Consider the following 24,745-nt stretch of genomic DNA (forward strand, 5'->3'; position numbering starts at 1 on the left):
ATGGTGATTAAAAATTTACCTATTTTTAGATTATTAAGATACTATAAACATAATTTACTATGTTTATTATCATCTCAACCTAGGACACAAAACTATTTTAATGATTGAGAGATACTACAAACCTAAAAAAATTACTCATTTAAAAATTATTCATTTAAATTAATACATTTATATTTTTTCTTTTTTTCTTGCTGTTGAGTTACAGTTGTCCTGTCTCTTTCCACTTTGCTCACCACCCCCACCCCGAGTTCCCCACTCTCACAGTCAATCCCACCCCATGGCGCATGCCCATGAATCCTCTATTAGTATCCCTTTGCTTGTCCCTTCCCCTTTTTTCCCCATTATCTTCCTCCACCCTCCTCTCAGGTCACTGTCCATTTGTTCTTTACTTCCAAGTCTCTGTTCTGTTTTGCTCATTTCTTTGTTTTGTTGATTAGGTTCCACTTATAGGTGAGATTATATAAAATGTGTCTTTTACTGACTGTCTTATATCACCTAGCATAATGCTCTACAGGTCCATCCATGCTGTTGCAAATGGTAGGAGTTCCTTTTTCTTTTTGTTGCGGAGTATTCCATTGTATAAATGTACCACAATTAATGCACTTTTCATGAATTCCCTATGCTTTCAAGAGAAATACTCAGCTCATTGAATGTAGACAACTTACTATTTCACATTCAATAGCTTCATATATGATGAATATGTTAAAATATATTTGTTGTCATAGGAAAATAACTCACCAATGCTCTAATTTTGGAGGACTATTAAGTAAAAAATATTTAATTGAATGGCAGATTTAAATTATTTTATGCATTGTGCCATTATCAGTCTCATATTGGCCTTGTCTAGATAACTAACAAAATATTTCCCTTGACAAATTGATTTTTGACTACGATAAACCCTAATTACATGTATTTGTGTAAGGTATATTTATAAAATACTGACTGTATCAGGTACTTTATATATAGCAAAGCATATAACAGTGAAAAATGGACTTCTTTTAAAGTTTACAGGCTGGTATAAAAGGCATTGTACAAAATAATATGTACTATAATTGAGATACACAAGTGTTTTATGGAACAAACAAACAAACAAAAGCAACCTGGACAAAGTGAAAAAGGCATTTATAGAAAATAGGAATGATTTGAATTTTGAAGCATATATCAATCAGAAAGAAAGAGGAAATAATTTTCCAGGTAGTGATAATAGCAACTACAATGAAGTATCAAGGTACCGTGATATATGGACTAAGAATAGGTACATTACTATTCTAAGGTACATTACTATTAACACGGGTACATTACTATTAACTAAATGCCACTGAAGTCCACATCTTATTTAGATTTCCCTAGTTGGTTTATTTTTTCCTAATGTCCTTTTCCTGTTTTAGGATTTTTTCCAGGGCACCACATTCCAGTTAGTCTTTATATCTTATGGCTTCCTCTGACCTGGACACTTTCCCAGATGACCCCTCGTGTTTTACACGAACTTTACACTTTCCAGGATTACTGATTAGGTATTTTGTAGAATGTCGCTCAGTTTGGGTTTGACAGATGTGTTTTCTTTGGTTAGATTAGGGTTAGGATTTTGGTGACAAAGACCACAGAAGTGAAAGGCCTTTTTCCTTCTATGCCATCAAAGGGTGCATGTGATAGGCTATGGAGGGGACATCCTTAACACATTTTATCAAAGGTTAAATGCTACTGACACAACATTTCTAAGGATATTAACTTTGATTTGACATTGTTTGCCAAGTTTCTCCACTCTGGTCACCCTCCCACTCTACCCTACCGCACCCTCTGTCCCTTTTCCATACTCTTTCTCAGTAAAGGGCTTACTAAGTACAGCTGGCACTCAAAAGCCAGGGGTAGGGAAGCATTTAGCTCCCTTCCCAAAGGAGGGCAGTATGTACATATATTATTTTTAATTCTTTAAGAGAATTTGTGTCCCATTTATTTATTTTTTCAATCATTTATCTATATCAGTATGGACTATTTTAGAAGATATTTATTTTATACTTTGGTTTAAAACACCACCGTATGTTATATATTTTGTTGTTCAAATTGTTCCAGATTTTGGTCACTGGGAACTCTTTCAAGCTGGCTCCTGTATTCCTTTGACACATCCCATTCTTTTATTTTTCAAGCACTTCTGTAGCTGTGTTTTCAATATACAATTGCAGCATTAAGGTATTTCATTATAAAGTTGGCAGAAAACAAAATGTTAATCCCAACACTGTTATGTATTACATAATATCCATGGGTCTAGACATATTTTATTATTTGCAAAGTGGAGAGACTATCATGTTTAAGGCATTATATTAATTAAGATGTATAATAAAAGATTGAAAGACCATGCAAAACCAATAAACGTCTTGCTTAAAATGGCACGCTTAAAATTGCAGCTTTTCTTGGATGAATAATATTAAGTTGAAGCTCAAAACTGGTTTAAAAATGAAAAAAGTACAGCTAGAAGTTCTTAAAATTTGAATTCTTACCTTTCACTACGGTGAGCGGCAGGGTGCCACCCTGATTTTCATTGTGCTATCAAAGAAAAGGCTATTGAGCTTAATTTTGCTTTCGATTTCTCAAATCAATTTTACCTCCAATGACATGTCTCAAATCAATTTTACCTCCAGTGACATGACCCATTTTTTATTTCTTCTAAAATACATTGTTACCTTAGTAACCACCAAACTGTATGCCTTACGGAGCACTGTGGATGAAAAGAACCTTATAAGAGTCAAAGAAAATAAAGAGGACCAATGACTGCCCTGTGACTTGAATCTCTAGAATGACCTATCGCAGGTTATTAACCACCACAGACTCTTAACCCATCTATGCTGTCTTCACACAGATATAAACATGCTAGAAAAGAATCCAGGCAGGTTTACAAACCCGAATTCATTTCTCACATGGCGAGTTCTCTGAATCCAACTCACCTGCACCCCATCCCCGTCCCCGAAAAAATTAGTAGCTCGTGATGCATTCCCAAAGTTCATTTCCTTAATCAGCATATTTTCTCCATCCTTGGTGACATGATATGAGGTTGTAAAGGATACAGGTGTGAGCCTGCATTTCACTTAGATTTCCCCTGTAACTTTGGATGTCTTGACTTAATGGGGGGGGGGAGACACAAGTGAAACCAGGGTAAAGATAAACTAGAGGTAAGATGTCAAACTTGATCCCACCCAGCAAGGTTCAGTACTGTGGGATATAGTGGGTTACTCTAAGATGCTTTTGTAGCTTTTAGAATAGATGGTTTAAATATGTTTTCTCCAAGATTTCCTTTAGTTCTGACATCTATAATGCCCTGATAAAAATTTCCCTCTGATAATCCCCCAGATGATTCACTACCTGCACTGATTTTCCTGAATCGACTTGAAATAGAGTTACCTCCTTTCATGGAGCTTTTTCCCTCCCCATGGCCTGGTGGGACCATACCTCCTAATGCTAGACATGGAGGGGACAACGTGGTTAGCTCTGTTTACTGACTAGACTTTACATGAACATAGAAATACAACTCACAGAGGTTTGGGTTTTTCATCATGCAAAGAGAAAAGAAAGAATAAAGATTTTTGAGATTAATATTTGAATAAATCTGATACTCAGCCTATTTTGTAGAGAATAATATAATTTTGTATTAATGCTACTATTTCTTAAGAAAGAAGGGTGGGCAGCATCTCTTTTTCCATGAGGGGCCTGTACTTTCTTCCGTTCACTGGAACCCTAGACCAGCCTTGAGCTATGCATCAGTGAAATAGGGAGAATTTTCTTCTACTTTTAATTATCTGGAGTTTTCAGCACGAGCAAATGGAGATGGAAAAATATGTATACATAATCCTTCTTTTTCATCCATATCGCTTAGAGCTGTGTTATGGATTAAATTGTGTGCCTCCAAAATCCACATGTTGAAATTGCATCCCTTCATAGCCCCAAATCTTATCCACTAATTCTTCTTATTTGGAAATAGGGTCATTGTGGATCAAATTAGTTATAATGAGGTCTTAATGCAGGCCGGTGGACTCCTAATCCAGTATGACTGGTGTCCATATAAAAACAAGAGAAATCTAGACTCAGACACAGGAAGATGACAATGTGAAGATTGGAGTTATGCTCCCCAAAGCCAAGAAACTATCAGAACTCAGGAGAGAGGACCAGAATAGCTCCTTTCCTGGAAACTGCAGAGGGACAATGGCCCTGCCAATACCTTGATTTTAGACTCATGGACTTTAGAAATGTGAGACAATACATTTCCATTATAAGTAGCCCAGCTGGTGGTACTCTGTTGCAGCTGCCCTAGGAAATTAGTACAAGCTACAACACAGCTGTATGAATTGGGAGCAGGGGTGGATTTCTTTTAATATTTCTTTCAGCAAATGCATTAGTACCATCACGCTTTATAGATTTGTTTTGCTTATTCTGTTTTAGTTAGAACACATGCCAGTAAGTATACTTATATCAGTTATGAGGCATTTGGTGTCACACATGGGGCTCAATCACTTACTAGCTGCAGAATTAATCTCACTGATCTTCAATTCCCTGATATTAGCGCCACTAGATTGAGCATGAGATGGGCCTATTTGTACAGATCAGATGAGGTAACATAAGTGAAAAACAATATAGAAACAACAGAAGGGGATGTAGCATCCAGGTGAAGGTCTGAGAACCTGCAGATGGGCTAAATGTGTTTAAATTCTATTGCTTCCTTTAATAGCTTTGTGATTAACCTATGGACTCATTTCCATCACTTAAAAATGAGAGTTATATGGTATCTGTATCTTAAAACTGTCATGAATATCAAATGAGTTAATACATAAAAAGTTCTCAGAAGATTGTCCAATACATGGAAAGTACACAATAAATGGTATCTAAAAGAAGTGCCTTGCAAACTAGAAAGAGCCATACAAATGTTACATCATTATAATTTATAGTTAGGAAATTACTTATTCATAAACTTATCCATCAATAGCTTGGACTTTCTAGCTCAACATGCATTTTATCAGCAGCATTTTGGATGATTAAAAAGAGTTAAAGAAGAACCATCAGATGAAGGCTGTCAACAAGTGGGTCAGCTTCACCCAGTGAATCAGAACCATAGAACTAGGGACTATTCATGGTATTCATTGGCCTTGTCATTTCCTTGCATAAAAATATTGGAGAGTTAAACTTTTTGTTGAGCATTGTACTAATTGCTCTAATATGCAGACAAAAAAGCAAAGGGTTTAAGTAGATTGGGGGGTAGCATTCAGAAATAAGAACTATTTTTTAAACTGCTTGTTAAAATGTCTAATAAAGGCTTTGTTTGCATATATTTGAATTGAGGTACATTGCCTGTCCATCATGTCTTTTAGTTAATGGTAAATAAAAATAGATAGCCACTTCCATGGTGAAAGACCATCATTGGAAAGCACAACTTGATTCATTTTAGTACCTGTCCTTACAGAGGAGAAAGAAGGATTTTAGCAAAAACACCTCACTAATTTACTCGCAGGAAATAGAAACAACTGAGACTTTAAAAAATGAATTATATAATCATATTTATTCAGTTTCATACAACTTACCCAGGAAGTATATATTTGGAGGACAGATTGTCTCAGTGCGGTGGATAAGTTATAGTCTTCAGAACTGTGGTGTGTTTGGTGTCCAGCCCACATAATATTAACCTCTGCAAAACACATAATTTGAAATGAGCCATGAGAATGAGAACAAAGCAACTTCCATTTTCACTCATGTACACTGCTCTGTTGAGTGAGGAAGAAAATCTGGAACATCTCTGAAAAAACTAGCCAATATAATTCTAATTAAAATAAGCTGCCTTAGATCACTTTTGGAAGCAAGGAGGGTATAAATTATAAACAAATAAAAAGTTGAAGCATAGCCAACAAATATGTATAGTGTATACGATATAATTAAATGCCTCCAGAAAACTGAAATGACTTCCAAAATTTACATTTTGCTAACACATTACAGTATGACAGATCATAAAAGTTAACTGGTAATGTTGTAACAATATAGTCAATGAATGGTGATGATTTTTCAGTACGTGATAACACATTTCTAATTAAAAAAGAATACACTGATGGGACAAATTGCTGCATAAATTTTGGAATAAGATATTACATAATATTCTTCCCTGATACCATCTTAAGAAATCTCAAAGTCTATCTATTAAAATACATAGCAAAGCAGAATAACATTTGCTCCTCAGATTTAAGGTCCCTCATAATACATTATAGTTCACATATATCCCCAAGGATAGATGCTTATGGTTTCTACAATGAACAGGCTGCTGGAATGATACCCTCGGTAGATGGCATAGAAGAGAACAAGCCCACGCTTTTCATTCTGTTAGTGTTTTTCACTTCCTACCAGAATTACAGATCAAAATACCTCATTATATTATATTCAGTTTTCAAAAATTATATTCTTAGCTAAACTAAATTATACTTAGTTCTTTGCTACAAATACAGGAAATAGAATGAACCATGGGATATGATCATTGTATGACTGTCAGCGTAGATTAAAAATTAAATCTTTGAGGCTTGGATTCATGGGAACTGAATAGTGAAACTAAGAGTGAAAATTTGGGTTTATTTTTCCTTGAAGTTGCCATGCACTGACTGTTAAAATTTATGGCACATAGAAGAATAATTTGTTATTAATTTTAATAAATATTATAGGCATACATAAAATATATGCATACACATATATATGTATAATATATGCATATATTTATATGCATTTATATGCTATGTATATACGACATATACTACATAATATGTGTGCATATATTTAATATATGTATATATGTATAATAATTTAATACATATTCATATACATTTTATCTGAGTGGACTTCTAGGCCATTCATGTAGGAGATGAAACCTCTCCAGATAATCCATGTAGGGAGTGACCACACAAAATTTGCAAAAGGGTTTTGGTAAACAAGTGATAGCCCAGAGATAAAAGAAGGACTAATTTCTTGAGAAGAACATTATAAACAAGATTATGAAATAATAGTCCTATCAAAAGTCATTTTTATTTGTCTTTCAATGCCTGGCTTGTTTCACCCAGAGGGGCGAGGGGAGGGAATTTCAGGGGAAAAAGGGGAAGGATATACAGGAACAAGTATAAAGGACACATGGACAATAACTAAGGGGGTGGAAATGAGAGGGAGGTGGGGAGCACTGGGGGGTGGGCTGGGATGGGAGTAAAAGACAGAAAACTGTACTTGAACAACAATTAAATTAAAAACAAAAAACAAAAAAATAAAATAAAAATAAAATATACAATAAAATAAATAAATAAATAATTAAAAATGAAAGATATACCTAAAGAAATAAATTTTACAATAATTGACAGTTATAATAAATGAGCATTAAATATGTAAAAAAATAAATTTTATTAAAGTCACATACTTGCAAATATATTTGTAAACCATCAGTTTATATGTAATTTAGATCCCAATTGGTTAACATTTTGATCACGTATAATAATGACCCACATATAGTATTTTTACCCAAGTAATTAAGGTAATTCTTCTTATACAAATAAGAACTACTTCACCATAATTACCTCTAATTTCCCTGGCATAATCCTTGAAAGAACCTAGAACCCAAATCTCTGGTTTATTGGCTAGTTTATACAGCTACAAATAAGAGATATACAACATTCCTGTGGTGCTTGATAACTTCAGATGTTGTGTGGAAGTTCATTAAGAAGTAATAAATTTGGGGGACTTCCGCCAAGATGGAGAAGTAGGTGGAGGGTCCACCTCGCCTCTGTGCACAACCAAATCTAAGAACAACTATTTTTAACAGCAGTCACAACCAAGCCACACGGAAAATCGACAATACGGAGTCCAAAGGACAACTAGATACTCGGCTGGACCGGTACGAGGAGCCAGGCCAGCAGCGGAGCAGGTTAGCAAGAAAAAATTCCCGGGGCGGTGCGCGGTTCGCGCAGGGAACCGAGGGCGCGATTGCGAGCGAGCTGGCTGCCGGAGCGCACAAAGAAGGGGCGCGGTGGGTCGCTCAGTCGCGCGCATTTACGTGCGGAGAAGCCAGTGAGAAGGGAAGCCGGCGCAATACCGATCGGATAAACCCCATGCAGGCGGAAACGCTGGGCTAGCGGAGAGGAACGCCACTGCTCCCTCTCTGACCCCGCCCCCACACACAGCGTCACAAACCAGCGACCTGGGTCGCCCCGTCCTGGTAAACAACTAAGGCTTCGCTCCGCTCACTTAACAGCGCGAACAGACCAAAAATGGCTCTAGGACAACTTAGAGCCCCAGAACCGATAGATCTAAGCGATGAAGAAATAGCCAGTCTTTCAGATGCACAGTTCAAAGCACTGGTTATAAAGATCCTTACAGAACTGGTTGACTTTAGCCACAAATTAGAGAAACATATGGAAGCTAAATTAATTGAAATGAATGGGGATACAAAAGATTCCAATAGTAATGGAAAGAAAATTGGGACTCAAATCAAGGGAGAGAACCAGAAGGAAGAAAAAAATGGTCAAACAGAAAGGAATGAAGAAATAAGAATTCATAAAAATGAGGAGAAGATTAGGAACCTCCAGGACATCTTTAAACGTTCCAACATCCGAATTATAGGGGTACCAGAAGGGGGGAAAGGCACAACCACCAGTTGAAAAATTATTTGAACAAATAATAAAGGAGAATTTCCCCAAGATGGCAAAGGAAATAGACTTCCGAGAAATCCAGGAAGCTCAGAGAGTCCCAAAGAAGTTGGACTCAAGAAGGAACACACCAAGGCACATCATAATTACATTAGCCAAGATTAAAATGAAGGAGAGAATCTTAGAAGCAGCAAGAGCTAAGGGGACAGTCACCTACAAAGGAGTTCCCATCAGACTGTCAGCTGATTTCTCAAAAGAGACCTTACAGGCAAGAAGGGGCTGGAAAGAGGTATTCCAAGTTATGAAATCCAAAGACCTACATCCAAGATTGCTCTATCCAGCAAAACTTTCATTTAGAATGGAAGGACAGATAAAGTGCTTCTCAGATAAGACCAAATTCAAGGAGTTCATCATCACCAAACCCTTATTATATGAAATGTTAAAGGGACTTACCTAAGAAAAAGAAGATAAAAAAGACGAACAGTGAAAGGACAGCAAACTCACAGTTATTAAGAACCACACCTAAAACAAAAGCAAACTAAGAGGATAGCTAGATCAGGAGCAGAACCAGAGAAATGAAGATCTCAGGGAGGGTTAGCAATAGGGGAGTGGGAGGAGGGGAAGGGGGGAGAAGGTACAGAAAATAAGTAGCATAGATAGTAGATGGAAAATACATAGGGGGAGGGTAAGAATAGTAGGGGAAATACAGAATCTAAAGAATGTGAGACACATGTTCATGAACTAAAGGGGGAAATGGTGGGAGAGGGGTGTGCAGGGTGGAGGGGAAGGGAGGGGGGAATAGAGCAAATGTAATGGCATAATCAATAAAAAAATTATATTAAAAAAAAAAAAAGAAAATAAGTAGCATAGATGGTAGGTAGAAAATAGGGGGAGGGCAAGAATAGTATGGGAAATATAGAATCTAAAGAACTTGAGACACTTGGTCATAAACTAAAGGGGGGATGGTGTGGGAGGGGGTGTGCAGGGTGGAGGGGAATGAAGGGGGAAATAGAACAACTGTAATGGCATAATTAATAAAATAAATTTAAAAAATCCAAAAAAAAAAAAAAAAGAAGTAATAAATTTGATGAATCTCCTAAGTCTCTTAAAAGTTCTTACAGATTGAGCCCCTGAAGCAAACTAAATGCTATTTCCTCTCTAGAACACACCCATTGCTGAACATTTCAGAAACCTTGACTTATAAACTTCATTACAAATAAAATCATTGTCCATTTTGTTGGTTGCTTCAGGATTTGTTTTAAAATTTTATCATAATGCATCCATGTTATGAACTCACATGGGAAAAACCAATCAGATAAGGTTAAATTAGAGGGCGATAAGATATACTGAAACTACTTCCTTATAACCTCCACAGAAGCTCAATGGAGGAACAAAGAATCCATAAAGGTGGAGGTCAAAGACCTGTCTCTTTAGTTGTTTTAAAAGCATTTACTTCCTATCACAAACTGTGTGTAACACAAGCCTTCATTCAATGAAGTGCAGCTGTATAAACAGGGTACAGTAACTGGATCCAATTGCCTTCCCTCTGTCACTTTGCAGAATTGGGGAAAATAAGAATATGGGATTTTTTTTAACAGCCTATATTCAGCTTGCTTTAAGTAAATGAAAGTGATTATAAACTGTAACTTACAGAAAATTATTCTAATGGTTCTTTTGTAAATAAAATGAGAAAAAGTTAACAGTGCTTTTGCAAATATGTCCATCTTCCCAAATTCTTGAATTGATAAATTGTCTGTTCTAAGGAATAAAAACAAATATGAAAGTGAAAAGTAGTATTATCACAATGAACTTCTTTCTAGAGAAGAATATAATTTGCACTCAACAATTTTCTTTTCTTATAAGCAAATTATTGATTATAGAAGCATGAGGTATATTATCGTGACTGTTCAATGATACAATTAGAAAAAATATGTTGCTTGTGTCAAAATGTAGATTTGTAGAAAAATATTTTAATATATTGCCCAATCACTCAATTTGTTTGGCTAAAATTTATTGGGTTTTTTTTGTGTGTTTGTGTATATGTTATATTTTTGAGTTTAACTTTTTTCTATTTAAAAAAATTAAGTTATAACTTACATATAATGGAATCCATCCCTTTTAGTATTCAATTCTATGAGTTTTACCAAACAAGTATAGCTACGTAATCGCTGTCAGAGTTAAGATACAAAACAGATTTGATTACCCCCAAGGGCTCCCCATTCACTTTGAGTTGGTGGTGGGCTGAGTCTAACATGGCTCCCTGATTCTGATGATGAGATTCTGGACTTTGAACTGGCAGTGTACTGGGATGAAACTCTTTTGACCCTAGAAGAGGTGAATATGTTTTGAATGGAGGAAAAAATATACAGTGATCCAGATGGCTGCCTATGAGAGGCAGCCTTCAATTTTTGCCCTCAATAATTCCTGTCTACTGGCATTCATCCTCTTGTTTAATCCTATCCTTTGAGTGGGAGATAGATTTAATGACTCCCACCTGGGGAACATAATTTTGGCAAAGCCAATGGGATGGCATTCTTGGGATGAGGTTATAAAAAGACAGTGGCTTATGTGTTGGGTGCTTTTTCTCATACTTTCACAAATTCTGTCTGAGGGAAGTCAGTGACCCTGTTGTGAGCTGTCCTTTGGAGAAATGCATATGGCAGGGAACTAGGAGTGCCCCAAACGAACCAACTAGCAAGAAACTAAATTCCAAATTCCACAAGGAACTAAATCCTGCCAACAACTGCGTAAGTGACTTTGGAAGCAGATTCCCTCACAGTTGAGCCTTCAGGTAACACTGCAGTCAGCAGACTGCTTGACAGCTTAACTGAAACCTCATGAGAGATCTTGAGCCAGATGCACTCGTGTAAACTGTATGAAGATTTCTGATCCACGGAAACTTTTAGAGAAGCCACTGGTATGTTCTGACACAGTAGATCATTAATCCAGTGGTCAATCCCCCTCAACCTCATTCTCAAGTCGCTAGTGTCCTCTGGTTTGGTTTCTTTCTTTTAGTTTTGCCTTTCTGAGAATGTTATATAATGGAGTTATATAGTATTTAGACTTTGGTATCTGGTTTCTTTCACTTGGCATAATGTATTATGGATTCTTCCTTTTTTTCCCTGAGTAGTATTCCATTGGTATGCATGCACCAAAGTTTCATTTTGTTTGTTTTAATCCATTCAGCAGTTGAAGAATATTTCAGTTGTTCTCCTTTTAGGCATTTACAAATGAAACATCCATAAATGTTCTAATACTATTTTTATGTGAATTTTTTTTATTTCATTTGGGCACAATACCTAGAAGTGAGATTACTGAGCAGTATGGACGTTAACATTTAGCTAATTAAGAATTGTTTTTAAAAATGGCTGTGCTATTTTAGATAATCATCAATAGTGTAAGAGAGATAAATTTGCCTCACATCTCTGGCAGCTTTTGACATTATTTTTATTTATCTGTATGTATTCAATGGCATTCTAACAGGTGTGTAATAGTATCACATTGAAATTTAAATTGCATTGCCACTGCCATAATGAATAATGACAATAATCTCCCCATGTGCTTATTTGCCATCTGTAAATCTTCTTTGAACTGCCTATTTGAAATTTGTGCCCGCATTTTAACTGGATTACTTTTTTATTGTTGAGTTTTGAGAGTTCTTCACATATTGTGCATACAAGTCCTTTATTGGATGTGTGATTTGCACACATTTTCTCCTATGTGACTTCTTACACATTAACTGTATCTTAGGAAGAACAAAAGTTTTAATTTTGATATAGTCTAATTTATATACGTGAGAGTTTGTGAAAAAATATTTTTAGTGTATATATCAAAGAACAGGGACAATTTGGGAGAATTTTTTCAGAATGACAAGAAATTTGTGTCTAGGAACTAAGAGCATCTATATGTATTATACAACTAAAATATATCTATGTAAGTCTCTTATTTTATATCATATTAACTATGGAAGTGAAAGAAATAACTCTTCAGATTAATCTGAGACATAAACAGAAGTCTACAGGGGCTCCTTAGGCTATATGATAGCTATTTAACCTTCAATGCTGGATAAACCGGGAAGTCTTGAGGCATCTTCGGGGTGATGATATCCACTAAGAATTTTGAATATCCTCAAGTTATAAAGGAAAAAATGGTACAGGCATATTTGCATGTTAGTGATGCTTGGCACCAAGAAAGGCATGTTAAAAACACTTTATAAAACATTTAGCATATTGTGTGGTGACTGTGGAACATAAAAACTGCAGGGTCTTTTAGTTTATATTTTTAATTTTATAAATAATAAAAATGAAATTACAAAGGGAAAGGAAACAGTTTCATTAAAGGAGAGAAAGCTTTTTAATTCCCTCTCTTGGCACTAATTAATTTTATGCATTTACTGCCTTCTTGGATATTTTTTATTGCTATGTAATTGATATACAATATCCTACCATTTTAGGTATATATAGTGATTCCATATTTATATGTTACAAAATGATCTCCACAATAATTCTGTTGCCATCTGTCACCATACAAAGTTACTACAGTATTATTGACTATGTTCCCTGTCCTTCAAAATATATCTGTATGACTTATTTATTTATCATAACTGGACACTTTCTCCTTCAGAAATAGAGGTGACTGAGTCCAATTACTCCTAGATGGTACATATATGATAATTTCCAATAAGTAAGAGACATTAAGAAGCTCATCACACCCTATTAATGATGGTGCTAAACCTCTTGAATTGGAAAAACTACACTATTGCCTTTTATAAGAAACTTAACACTATAAAAAACGGGACTATTCCATTTTTTTTATTGAAAATAATTGCACCTTTGAATTTGAAGAGTCAATATGTGAATCCTTTAAAAGTTTGTTACATCTTTTACCGACAGATAAGTACGACTAATAAATGATTTTAAGAAGTTGAGTTTAGCAAAGAAAAATTAGTACCATGATCAAACTATTGAACTAAGGACTAATTGGAAAGTGTGAATATCATTGAATATGCCTTCAATTACTTTCCTATTTTCTATCATTTGAATGAATTAGCAATGTCCTCAATTTTGTCATTACAACTTCACTCACTTCCTGTAGCATCAAACAAGTGTGATGATAAAATTGAGGACATTGCTAATTCATGTAATAAGTAGAGACTGGTAATTTTTGTTGTATTTTTTAAATCTGTTCTTTGCCCACTTAATAACAAAACACGAATGACTAAATATATCTAAAAATGTTGAATCAGTGAGAACAAACTTCATAAGCTGACTGGCTCTCCATATTTTTGTTCTACACATTCTGGAGATATCCAGATGTTCAGCATCAAGGAAGCCAGCCATCTGAAGATTTAACTAAAATTATCATTAAAATATAATTTTTAATTAAAAATATTTTTTCATCTGGCTGGTGTAGCTCAGTGGATTGAGCACAGGCCTGTGAACCAAAAGATTGAGGTTCAATTCCCCATCAGACCACATGCCTGGGTTGCAGGCCAGTTCCCAGCAGGGACCAGTTCCCAGCAGGGGATGCACCAGAAGCAACCATACACTGATATTTCTCTCCTTCTCTCCTTCCCTTCCCATCTAATGATACATAAATAAAAAAAAATTTAAAAAGCTCAAAAATAAAAAGAAAAATTTTTTTCAGTTGCAGTTTACATTCAATAATATTTTGTGTTAGTTTCAGGTATACAGCATAGTGATTAGACAGTCATATACATTACAAAGTGTTCCTCCTGGTATTCTCAGTATCCACATGACACCGTACATGGTTATTATAATACTACTGAGTATATTTCCTTCACTGTACTTTACATCCCCATGACTATTTTGTAACTACCAACCTGTGCTTCTCAATCCCTTTAACTTTTTCACCCTGTCTCCCCCAGCCATCCTTGCCCCAAATTTTGACTTTGTATCTGGATGTTCAGCAACATGTAGATATTAAATCATCTCTCTGGTGGAGGTAACAAACAATAGCTCTAACACTTTCACAAATACTTTATTGTCATTCTAATCTTTCTGCTAATCACAACTTTAATGCATTTGTTTCTTCTTTATTCATATTCAAAAGAAAGCTTTTAAATTCTAGCCTGAAGAATTATAAAAAAAGAATTCTCCATTTATATATTTATATTCTTTCAAAATGTAAATGAAAACAAAATAAAAGAAGGCATAGATTTTTGATATGAAGCAAAAAATTATTAAAATTTATATTATGTTTTCCAATCAGAACATCTGGTTCTATACAATGAAAAACCAAGAAATAATGTAATGCTAATTATTGAGTTATTGGAACAAAACCTAAAATTATATTACCTACCATGATTGCTTGTATTAAAAATTAAAAAGATGATTTAAAAATTTTAGAATTCTGACATACCTATATTTATGTCAGTTTTGTTCTATTACAAATCCCATTTGGGAAAGTCTAAGAACTAAAATTATATTTAATAAGATTTCATTTAAGTTGTATAATCTTAAAAATAAAGATTTATTTAACACTGATTTGTTGAATCTCTGCTATGTACAAATTATTGTGTAGGCATTCTAATAGATAAAAGCACAAAATAGAAAAAAATTCTTAAAGAACCTACAAGCAAATAAAAGCAAAAGAAATATATAGAAAGAGTTGATTGACACAGAGAAGTTTTACATGCTTTAAAATAAAAAGAATTCTATGTGGTTGTACATATCCTGTATTACTTCATAGTCTTGTTTTACAGAATGTTTTTAACGATTATTTTAACCAGGGCTTCCATGGAAAGTGAGAAGACATTAGCTTCACTCTGCCTGAGAGTTTATGTGCCCACTTTCCTACTTGTCTATCTGTGTATTGTCTTTTCTCAAAATGTTCTAGAAATGAGATTTTACCATAGCTCAAAGCAATTCGAATGCAGGTCATTGCATGCTTGCCTTAATGGTTAGAATTGCCATGAGTTCCTCCCTATCTTTACTCAAGATGAAATGGATTAATAATAATAATTATTATTATAACAGCAATGATCATAAACATAAAAATGCTTAGCATGTACTAGAAAAAAAGTTAAACACTTTATATCTATCAACTCATATTACACACGAGTATATTAGAAATTAGATATTAATTTTTATTTTATAGTTGAGGAAATTAAGATACAATGAGATTTAGTAATAAGTTATATGAGGTAAGTAATGATTATTAGTCCTATTAATATTAATAATTGTCATGATTACTTGCACAAACTGTATTTGCTAGACCCACCGCCCCTCAGTGTGTTTATGAGGAAGTGTCATCTCAGGATGAGGTAAGGAATTGTTGTGCCTCCTCCAGACTCTCTCTGTTCCCCTCTAACTGTAAGCAACCTACAGAATATTTAGTGGAGGGATCTGAGACCGTAGGGTGTACAAAGACAGAAGGAAAGATGCAAGGATCTGGGATAGCTAAACGACAGCGTGGAGGATAGTGCTCCCACTGATGAGTATTTAACCAGGTTGAGTGAGAAACAACTCTTTGTTGTGTCAAGTCAGTGGGATTTCTTGTAGCTCAGTGCACTAACTCTACCAGATCCCCACTAGTAATTTTTGCTCTTAGTAGATATACATGTGATGCATTAGCCACCAATATCAAATCTGCCTTATTACAAATCTACTGAGACCAGTAGAAGTAACACCTGCTTGAGTGTGATTGGTAGGGTAATAATATGGGTGTAATAATTTATGTTTTAATTTGAACATTTTACCTAAATATCATATAGTATGCTTGAGTGTGATACTGTCATGTTACAGAATTATATGCTTATGATTTTGCAATAAAAGATTTTGCAGTAAAAAAGGTGCATTATTTGTGCCAGACCCGGTATATTCTCTATCACTCAATGTTCCCTACAGACTGGCTTCAATGGGAAAGCACTTCACAACATACTGAGTTAAAAATGGTACATAAGTTTTGAAAGCATCCTTCAAGTAGAGTAAAAAAAAATCTTATTATTTTCTTCTCGCAGACCTTCCTAAACGACTGCTTTGAAGAAATGACTATACGAAATCCAGAACACAGCCTATACATTTATACTTTCTTTCTTCTGCTACCTTGCATCATCCTTAACTTTATTCTAATGAAAGACTTCCCTTGCCTTCAGACAGGTGTATGTAACAGGGCTGGGAATGTCAAAGCAAGAAAACAGTCTCCTATTTTGTTACTCCAGTCCCATTCCCATGTTCCTCCGAGAGTGCTCACTGTCTTCTCAATCCTGTTCCTGTTTTGATACCCAAGTCCTTTCATCATCTCCCCACTTTGGAAAGTCCATGTCTGACTATTTGTGATTCTCCAAATGCAAATGAATATTAATTTTATTCACCAGAGATCCACCATTTTATTAGTTATGCATGACTGTATAGTTCCCCTTACTATCTAAATATATAAAGAATAGGATGGTTTAGTCAGAAACTTTCCCGGTTGTCTTGACAGATCAAAGAGTGAGAGCTTTTAGAAGACCTGAGCGGAACTGTGGGCTTTCTTGGAGAGAAGGAAAAAAGCCAGAGGACCTGTTCTGCTCTGTGACAGAGGTGGTTAAATTCAAACGTTAGGGAAAAGGTCCCTATGATAAGCAACAGGTATTAGGAATAGAAAGGGAAGCAGACAGACAGTTTTTCAGGAGTGATCATTGTAAAGAGAAAAGACAGGGGCCTATGCTAGAACTGGGGTGAGCCCCCCAACAGTCTCTGACTTCCAATCTCTCTCCACACTGTAAGCTCTTTGTTTAACCCTTTCCAGGTTTGAGCCCTTATCCAAATCCACAAAACACCTAAACAATCATATCTTGAAATAAAATGTGAACTTTCCCTCATCCTGTATCAGGCGGGTGGAATAGAAAGATAGAAGGGGTTACTCATCCCACTGCACAGAGAGATGCTTTTTGGTCTCCCAAATTGAAAGGCTAAATGCAGTTTCCTCCTGAAATATTATTGGACATGTTCAAAATAATATTTCAGCTTTATGATGAGCTACATCTTTATCAGCAGACTTTATACAGGCAAGGACAAATTTTGTTGAGAAAAAGGTGCACCTAATTTCTAAGAAACAGTTTACAACAGTGATTTCAAAATATCCCTAAAAAATATGAGGAAATTAAACATATATATGATTTGGTAATGAAAAGGGAAAGTGAAATTTTGTAATTGAAAGTGAATCTATGAAAATAAAACGAAAACGGGGTAAATTTACAATGTAACTTATATACACCTTCACATAAATGTATTGTACACCTGTGCATATATATGTGTGTATATATTTAAGGTACACAGATATGAAAATAGGTATGCAGATATATAGTATAGTACCAATGGCTTCTGCTATACACAGAAGAGTAACAAATAGTATGCTTATGTACAAAAGCAGAGAAAGATCTGCTTTGTATCTATTTAAAGCAGACTGAGCTTCATTGCATTTAATCCAGACAGTCTCTGTAACACTTCCAACCCAGGAGATAAACTGGCCACCTATTGGCTTAAGAACAAAATTAAAATTTTTGGCTTCACTGCCCACTGTATTACAAAGTTATATACACAGTTGCCTGAAAGTAATGTTTGATTTCACTATATACTGTTCCTTCTCTAAGCTCCATTATTCTCTATTTATATACCTCTACTCCTACTTATTTTGTATATTGATATTGGCCAAGACCAAATAATCTCCTAGATTTGTCTTCTTTTAGTTCAAAACACTTCCCCGGCCCTTGACCATGAGCCAGGTAATCTTGCTAGAGAAGCCTGATGTAAGTCACTGATAATGGATACAAAGAGCTCTTCACTCGATAGAAAAAAAATGTATTTAACTAAAGTATTCTTAAGTGGTTTACATACTGAAGTTTCCAAAATGTCATAGATTGATGATGAGATATTTTTGTTTAAGGAAAGTTCCCCTACTTCTCAACCAGAAATAGCTGTGTCTTTAGGAAAACTAACTCTTCTTTGCAAAATTAGCAGAATTAAGTAAAAAGCCTTGGAAATATGTTATCAGTATTATATTTAAAACGAATCACCAATTTGACAGTTTGGATGTTTCACGAAGATCGCATATCCATTTAATACAACCAAATCCCAGTGCCCTTGCATCTTGGTTGTCAGCAGCAACATTAACACCAAGACTTAGGTTTCGGTGCAGTTAGTGATTTTTACCTTACAGTACATTCAGACTCTAAGGAATGTGCATGCTTTACATAGATTAAAAGCACGAAAACTTCCAGAGTATTTAATGACATATATTTGGCATTCACCATGAATGACAAATTCACTAGCACAATCAGGGGGCAGAAATCATAGGAGAAGAGCTGTCTTTATGTCAATAGAGGCAGCTAGGATTGGCAAGCCCTCCCACGCACTCCTGTGCAGCATGCTTGCCTGCGGTGAAGCGCGATGAACTTCTGCTGTATTATGTTTGGAACAATGAGTTATATAATTTGTCTCCACAAGTCACAGAATCCAAGAACAAATAACCTCCAATGTTTGAAAGGAGAGCAACATAAGGAAGTGAACAGGGAAACAAAACAACCAGGAACTGTCCAGAAAAAAGAAAAACAGGAAAAAAAATTGCACGAAAACCATTAGTAAGAAAGTGGCTGCAATCTGTTTTCATTCTCTCCCTAATTAACCTCATGGATGTAGATTACCCCTGTCAACAACAATAAACACCTACCAGCATCTCTTTGCCAATAATGAGAGCTTTCTATTGCTCTGACCATTTTTCTTTGTGTTTTGAAACTATTACCACTTCATGGCAAATGAGTCTGGTTTTCATGTTAGAAACATTCAATATTACTGAATATCCCAATAGGAATAAGTCAGTCCATCCTTTGTGAATGGTGTCATTTTGGTGTAGAGTAGTATTGTCACTAGTCTTTGAGGAAGCAATCTGTTCTTGATAGATTTCCTTTTGTATATTTGGGGACTACTGTTCCACATTCTGTTATTACCACTTGTTGACACATCTTAGAACTGAATGTCATTTGTTATTTTAATGAGTTACTTTTCCTTTTCCCCATCCCCTTCAAGTACTCCTTAAATCTGAATGAATAAAAAAGAAAAAACCGATGACTATCAAGTCTTAGTACGACTGGAGAAATAATTCTCATGTAATATTCTTTGACCTTTGGGCATTAGGAGATGGAAGTGGTTATGCAGGAATATATTCCCTATTATTCTTATAGGAATAAGTTCATTTCCTGCTTCCTAGGTCCTCCAACCATGACTCCATTGCTACATAACCTTCAAACCCAAATGCTATTTATTTCAGCCTATGCTTCTTGTTTTCTCCCCCTGATCTTGTAATATGACTCTTGCACCTTCCATCACTTCCTTTATCCTCTCTTTAACCTGCATCAAGATGCCACTATGGTCCTGGCTGGTGTGGCTCAGTTGGTTGGAACATCATCCCATATGCTGAGAGTCTGTGTGTTCAATTCCTGGTCAGGACACATATCTAGGCTGTGGGGTTCAATCCCCAGTTGGGGTGCATATAGAAGGCAACCAGTCAGTGGTTCTTTCTCACATGATGTCTCTCTCTCTCTCTCTTTCTTTCTCTCTCTCTCTCTTAAACCCTAAAAAATGTCCTTGAGTGAGGATAATAAATAGATCAATACATACATACATACATACATACATACATACATACATACATACGATGCCACTAGGGGCTTCCATCAATCCACTGCATCACCTACTTCTTCCCCTTCCTGTCCTATACCCACTTTCCTAGACTGAGGCCTCATTGCTTCAGTAGAATCAGCAAATACTCATGGCATGACATCTATGTGTCAGGTGTACTGCTCCATAATGCTCACAATCTAGTGCAGGGGTCAGCAAACGCCTTTCATGGGCCAAATCCAGCCCATAACTTGCTTTTTACAGCCAGCAAGCTAACGGTTTTCATATTTTAAAATGATTAAAGTAAAATCAGAAGAGTAACAGTGTATGACACATGAATGTTACATGAAAAAAATATGTGTCTTCCTCTTTATTTTTCTCATGTACTCTCTGCTTGCTGGGCTTTGTGAGCACCCTCAACACTTTCATGCTACCCTGTCTTTGTGCAATCTGTCAAAATGTTCATTTTCCGAGACCCACTGCTTATGTGGTTTTCTTCAGGAAATCACATTCAGTCCTCCCCTGCCACAATTATCATGCGATGCTTATTACTCCTAGGCCTTTAACATCACAAGCTCTCTGCTACTCTGCATCCCCCCTATTTTATAAGGAGAGAGATTAATTTTTCTATCATTGTGTTTCCTGTAGCACCTACCATTATATCTTTGCATAGTAGACACTAATATAGTTTTTCTTGATTAAACTAATGCTTCTGAAGTAAAACTGGTTCATTTGAATAATTAATAACCAGGCAACCCTACTTTATTTGCAAAATACATATGTTTTCACTAGTAAAATCAATACTTTTAATTTTTTTCTGTACCCTAACAGAATCCTCCTAATTTCAGTCATATCCAAATATTTCACTCTGCAAAACATGATCCTTTGACCTTCCCTTTCCCTAATTCATTTTTATCTTAAATATCTTAAAAGAGCAGATTACTTACTTCCTTACATCCCATTCATTCTTAAATTCACTGTCAATATCACTTAATTCTTTCCAAAACTCTTGGCTTCTTATATTTTCTTTCTTTTTTTATTTGCCAAAACTAAAGCCCTCTTTTTAGTTACCATCCTATTTGAACATTCTGAAACATTTAACCACTACTGTCTGGAAACCTTTCTTTTGGCCTCACCAACATCCTTTGCTCCCAGTTCTCTTTCTTTATTCAAGTCAAACGCATATCTCTGATTTCTTTCCTTGTTCACACCCACCTTAAAGAAACCAACTTTTGTTTTCTTTGTTCCCACTCCCATTGTTCTTCATGGTATGCTAGCAACTAAAAAGACTTCAATAGCCAATTATCTAAAAGCGAATGACTCCCAAATAGTTCAGTTGATGACCCCCAAATACTGCAGTCAACAGGTCTCTGTGAACTTCTGGGTTTGAATGCCTTGTGAGAATTCTGTACTTAGTTTGCTCTGAATCTGTCTCATTGTCTTGCTGTCTGTGCCCCCATTGTCCTTTTTTTCCTGATGCAACAGCATCATCTGGGCCCCTCAGGCAAGGGCGATAACTCTCTGGACCGAACTCAAAGTAGGACTTAATAATTAGTGCTTTTCTGCATTCTTCTGATTCTCAGTAGATATTTATCAAGTACTTAACACATAATCAGGACAAATTCATTATTTCTTAATGAATGAGTTTTTTTAAATGATTTCACATTATCCTGTTTTCTAACACGCTTAAATGTACCAAACTTAAATGTTAACTTCAATAACTTCTTAAAGATTTTAAAATTCCCTAATTTAAAAAAATGGTCAAGTTGCATAGGACTATCCATGAAGTTCCTTTGCAGTGTAAGCCCCATTTGCTTGCAAAATCCACAGGAAGTCAATCAAGGTTTCCCTGTTCCCCTGCCCCTCCTATCTGCCATTCCAAGGAGTGGTTACACTTTGAATTGGACTTAGTCCATCAAATACAAAGAACTATGTATTTCATCAAAGAATACTCTTCCTAAGAGTGTCTTTTACTTAATATAACTTCTAAAATAAGTTTTTGCAAACATATCACAACATCATTATTATCAGGAACTGTTATTTTTAAGTTATTGTGCATGCAATGTTAAGGTAAAGTTCACTAAGCAAAATATGATCAAAATCTAAGGCTCACACTGACCACTTTCCAGCAAATCCAACACCCATGAGTTCACAATAACTCTCTTTAATGTCTGAGTTTTACTGTGCAATGTGAATTTGCACAACCACACATTAATTAGTAGGTAACAAACTAATACAAGTCAAAACAATTATGTTATCACATTTTCCCAATTATTTCTGTCTTTTCTTGTGGTGCACTTATTTGAAATCCTGGTGAATAACAACAAACAAAGAAACAAGCAAAAAAACCCACAAAATTAATTCTTCTGGTCTTGCAGAGTTGCATAACATGATTTCCTATAATGATGTCACGTTTGATGCTGAAGTCCATGTGAAACAGATTAACTGTGACCGAATTAGCATTCTTTTGTGAGACCAGCTAATATGCAGATTTAAAATGTGAAACACACACATGCTTCAAGATGCAAATGATTCTCAAACACCATTATTTCAACTTCATAAATATCTCTCATGAATTAGAAATTGCTTTTTATTTGTTTTCTTAAACAACCAACATGACAACCTCAGTAATTCTGGTGCATTTTCATACTTGAGAAACTTACTAGGGAAATGCTTTAGTTGCTTTGCTTAAGGGACGGGTGTTGGATAATGCTTCGTTTGTTCTTACGTTCTTGTGTTCTGGGCTGTCTTCAGGAAAGATTGATGTTTAGTGTCACTGCTAGGAAGTGCAAACCGTTCAGCCTCACTGCAATCTCTGCCCTCATCCTCTTGCTCCACAGGGTACCACATATTTTGGCAGCCAGCATTCAGATGGGAAGTGTTTTAATGGCAATAAGTGATGCCAATGAAGTCTTTCCCACAATGCTCAAAACAGTGGTTGGAGGCTAAGACACCAAATGGCATTACTAAAGGGAATAAATGAGTATGTTAGCTATTTATCTAACCAACACTAAAAGACATTCAAAATTTCCTCTCTCATTAAACTTTTCACCAAAATACCATCCTTATGATAGCCTGGGAGAATCTGGATCTGTTTAACACTGCCTTGACCCTCTTTTTCCAGACATAAGATCTTAGTGATCAATTGTGTTAATAATAGCAATCGTCAGTGTGCTTTTTAGAAGTAATTTCCACAGTATAACAGGTTCCAGCTATATTCCTCCACCCCTACAGAGTAGAGCAATGGGAGGGAACCCTTTTCAATGTAAGTAAAATGAAAGGAATGTATATAAGATGACATGAAACAGGTGTTTAAGAAGCATTGCACTCCTTAGTGGGAAAAAAGGTGCTATTGTGGAAGCAAGATGTTCAGAAGCTGTGTGGCTATGGTAAAGTCACTTAAAGTTTACAATATTCTCATCTCTATGAGTGAGTTAAGGTATTGCTGAGAACAATGTGCTATAATCACAAAGTCAAATGGGAATAGAATATGGATTTTACCCTCATAAATAAGTTACTCATTTGATTGCCTCAAGTTGCAAATGCAGTCAAAGCCACCAAATCCAGTAAAAACAACTAACCCCATGGTGAGCTGACCTCGGTCTTTTTATCTCCGTGCTTTAAGCAAATGACTTACATCTTTAACAAGGAAATAGACATTCATTAGTTTGCAAGTAAAATCATTAAGCAGAAATACTCAAATTGATGTTAGCAGCCATAGGTGGTTTCTCTAGTAAGCTTTTTAAAAATATATTTTAGTGGTGGTTGTTATTTTTAAAGGTAAGAATGATTCAAATAATCTTTCTGAAATGAGTGATGAGGATATCTAGATGATTATACATTTTGATTAATAGAGAAATACAATTCATATGAATGATCAATTTTCAAAGAATTAGACTAACATAGAATAGGTTAAAATAATCTACCCTGAGATTGCCTCAGGGACCATTTCATACTCTAAGCTATGTTGGATGACACATGTGCACACAATGTGTTTTGTGAGAAGCTCTTGGTTTCAGGGAGCCTCAGGCATTGCCTTTAACTTAATAACACTTATCTGTTGCTTGGCTTTGGGGATTATTGTTCCTCAATGAATGGAACAGAACACTGACACTGTGCTGTAGATTCAGAGCTGCTTCAAAACAAATTGTTGTTAAATACTTTGAAATAGTGTAGAATTTTCCTCCCTCCCTGCCCCACCCTCCCCTTTTCTCTCTCTTTCTCTTTCTTCCTCCCTCTCTCTCTTTCTTTCCCCTCCCTCTCTTTCTTGCACAAAAACCTCCTGGGGACCTCTTCTCCTGAATCACCTCTGACCTATTGGTGCTATGCTCTTAGAACTGATTAAAAATGGCTATTTCCACTTTCAAAAAGAGTTCATGAATACAGTTACATTCTTATCTAGAATGAGAATTTTTCTAGTAATGTGAAATGCACAAAATTTTAAATGCCTCAAATTCTAGTATAAGTTAACCCAAATCATTATAT

General features: G+C 35.5%; 1 protein-coding gene across 4 annotated transcripts in view; it reads right to left on the reverse strand.

Moving 5' to 3' along the window:
* Window positions 1-24,745, reverse strand: part of AGMO (alkylglycerol monooxygenase) — a 290,586-nt gene that overhangs the window by 176,856 nt on the left and 88,985 nt on the right. For all 4 annotated transcript variants that reach the window (XR_008389639.1, XM_037163905.2, XM_037163903.2 and 1 more), the window contains exon 4: window positions 5,562-5,665. Coding sequence is in view for 3 of the 4 variants with exons in the window: in XM_037163905.2 (XP_037019800.2) it covers window positions 5,562-5,665 (104 nt within the window). In the remaining variant the exon portion in view is untranslated. The remainder of the gene's footprint in view (window positions 1-5,561; window positions 5,666-24,745) is intronic.

This window comes from Artibeus jamaicensis, unplaced genomic scaffold, assembly GCF_021234435.1.
Source record: "Artibeus jamaicensis isolate MK-2021 breed Jamaican fruit bat unplaced genomic scaffold, CSHL_Jam_final contig_923, whole genome shotgun sequence".
Classification (NCBI taxonomy): domain Eukaryota; kingdom Metazoa; phylum Chordata; class Mammalia; order Chiroptera; family Phyllostomidae; genus Artibeus; species Artibeus jamaicensis.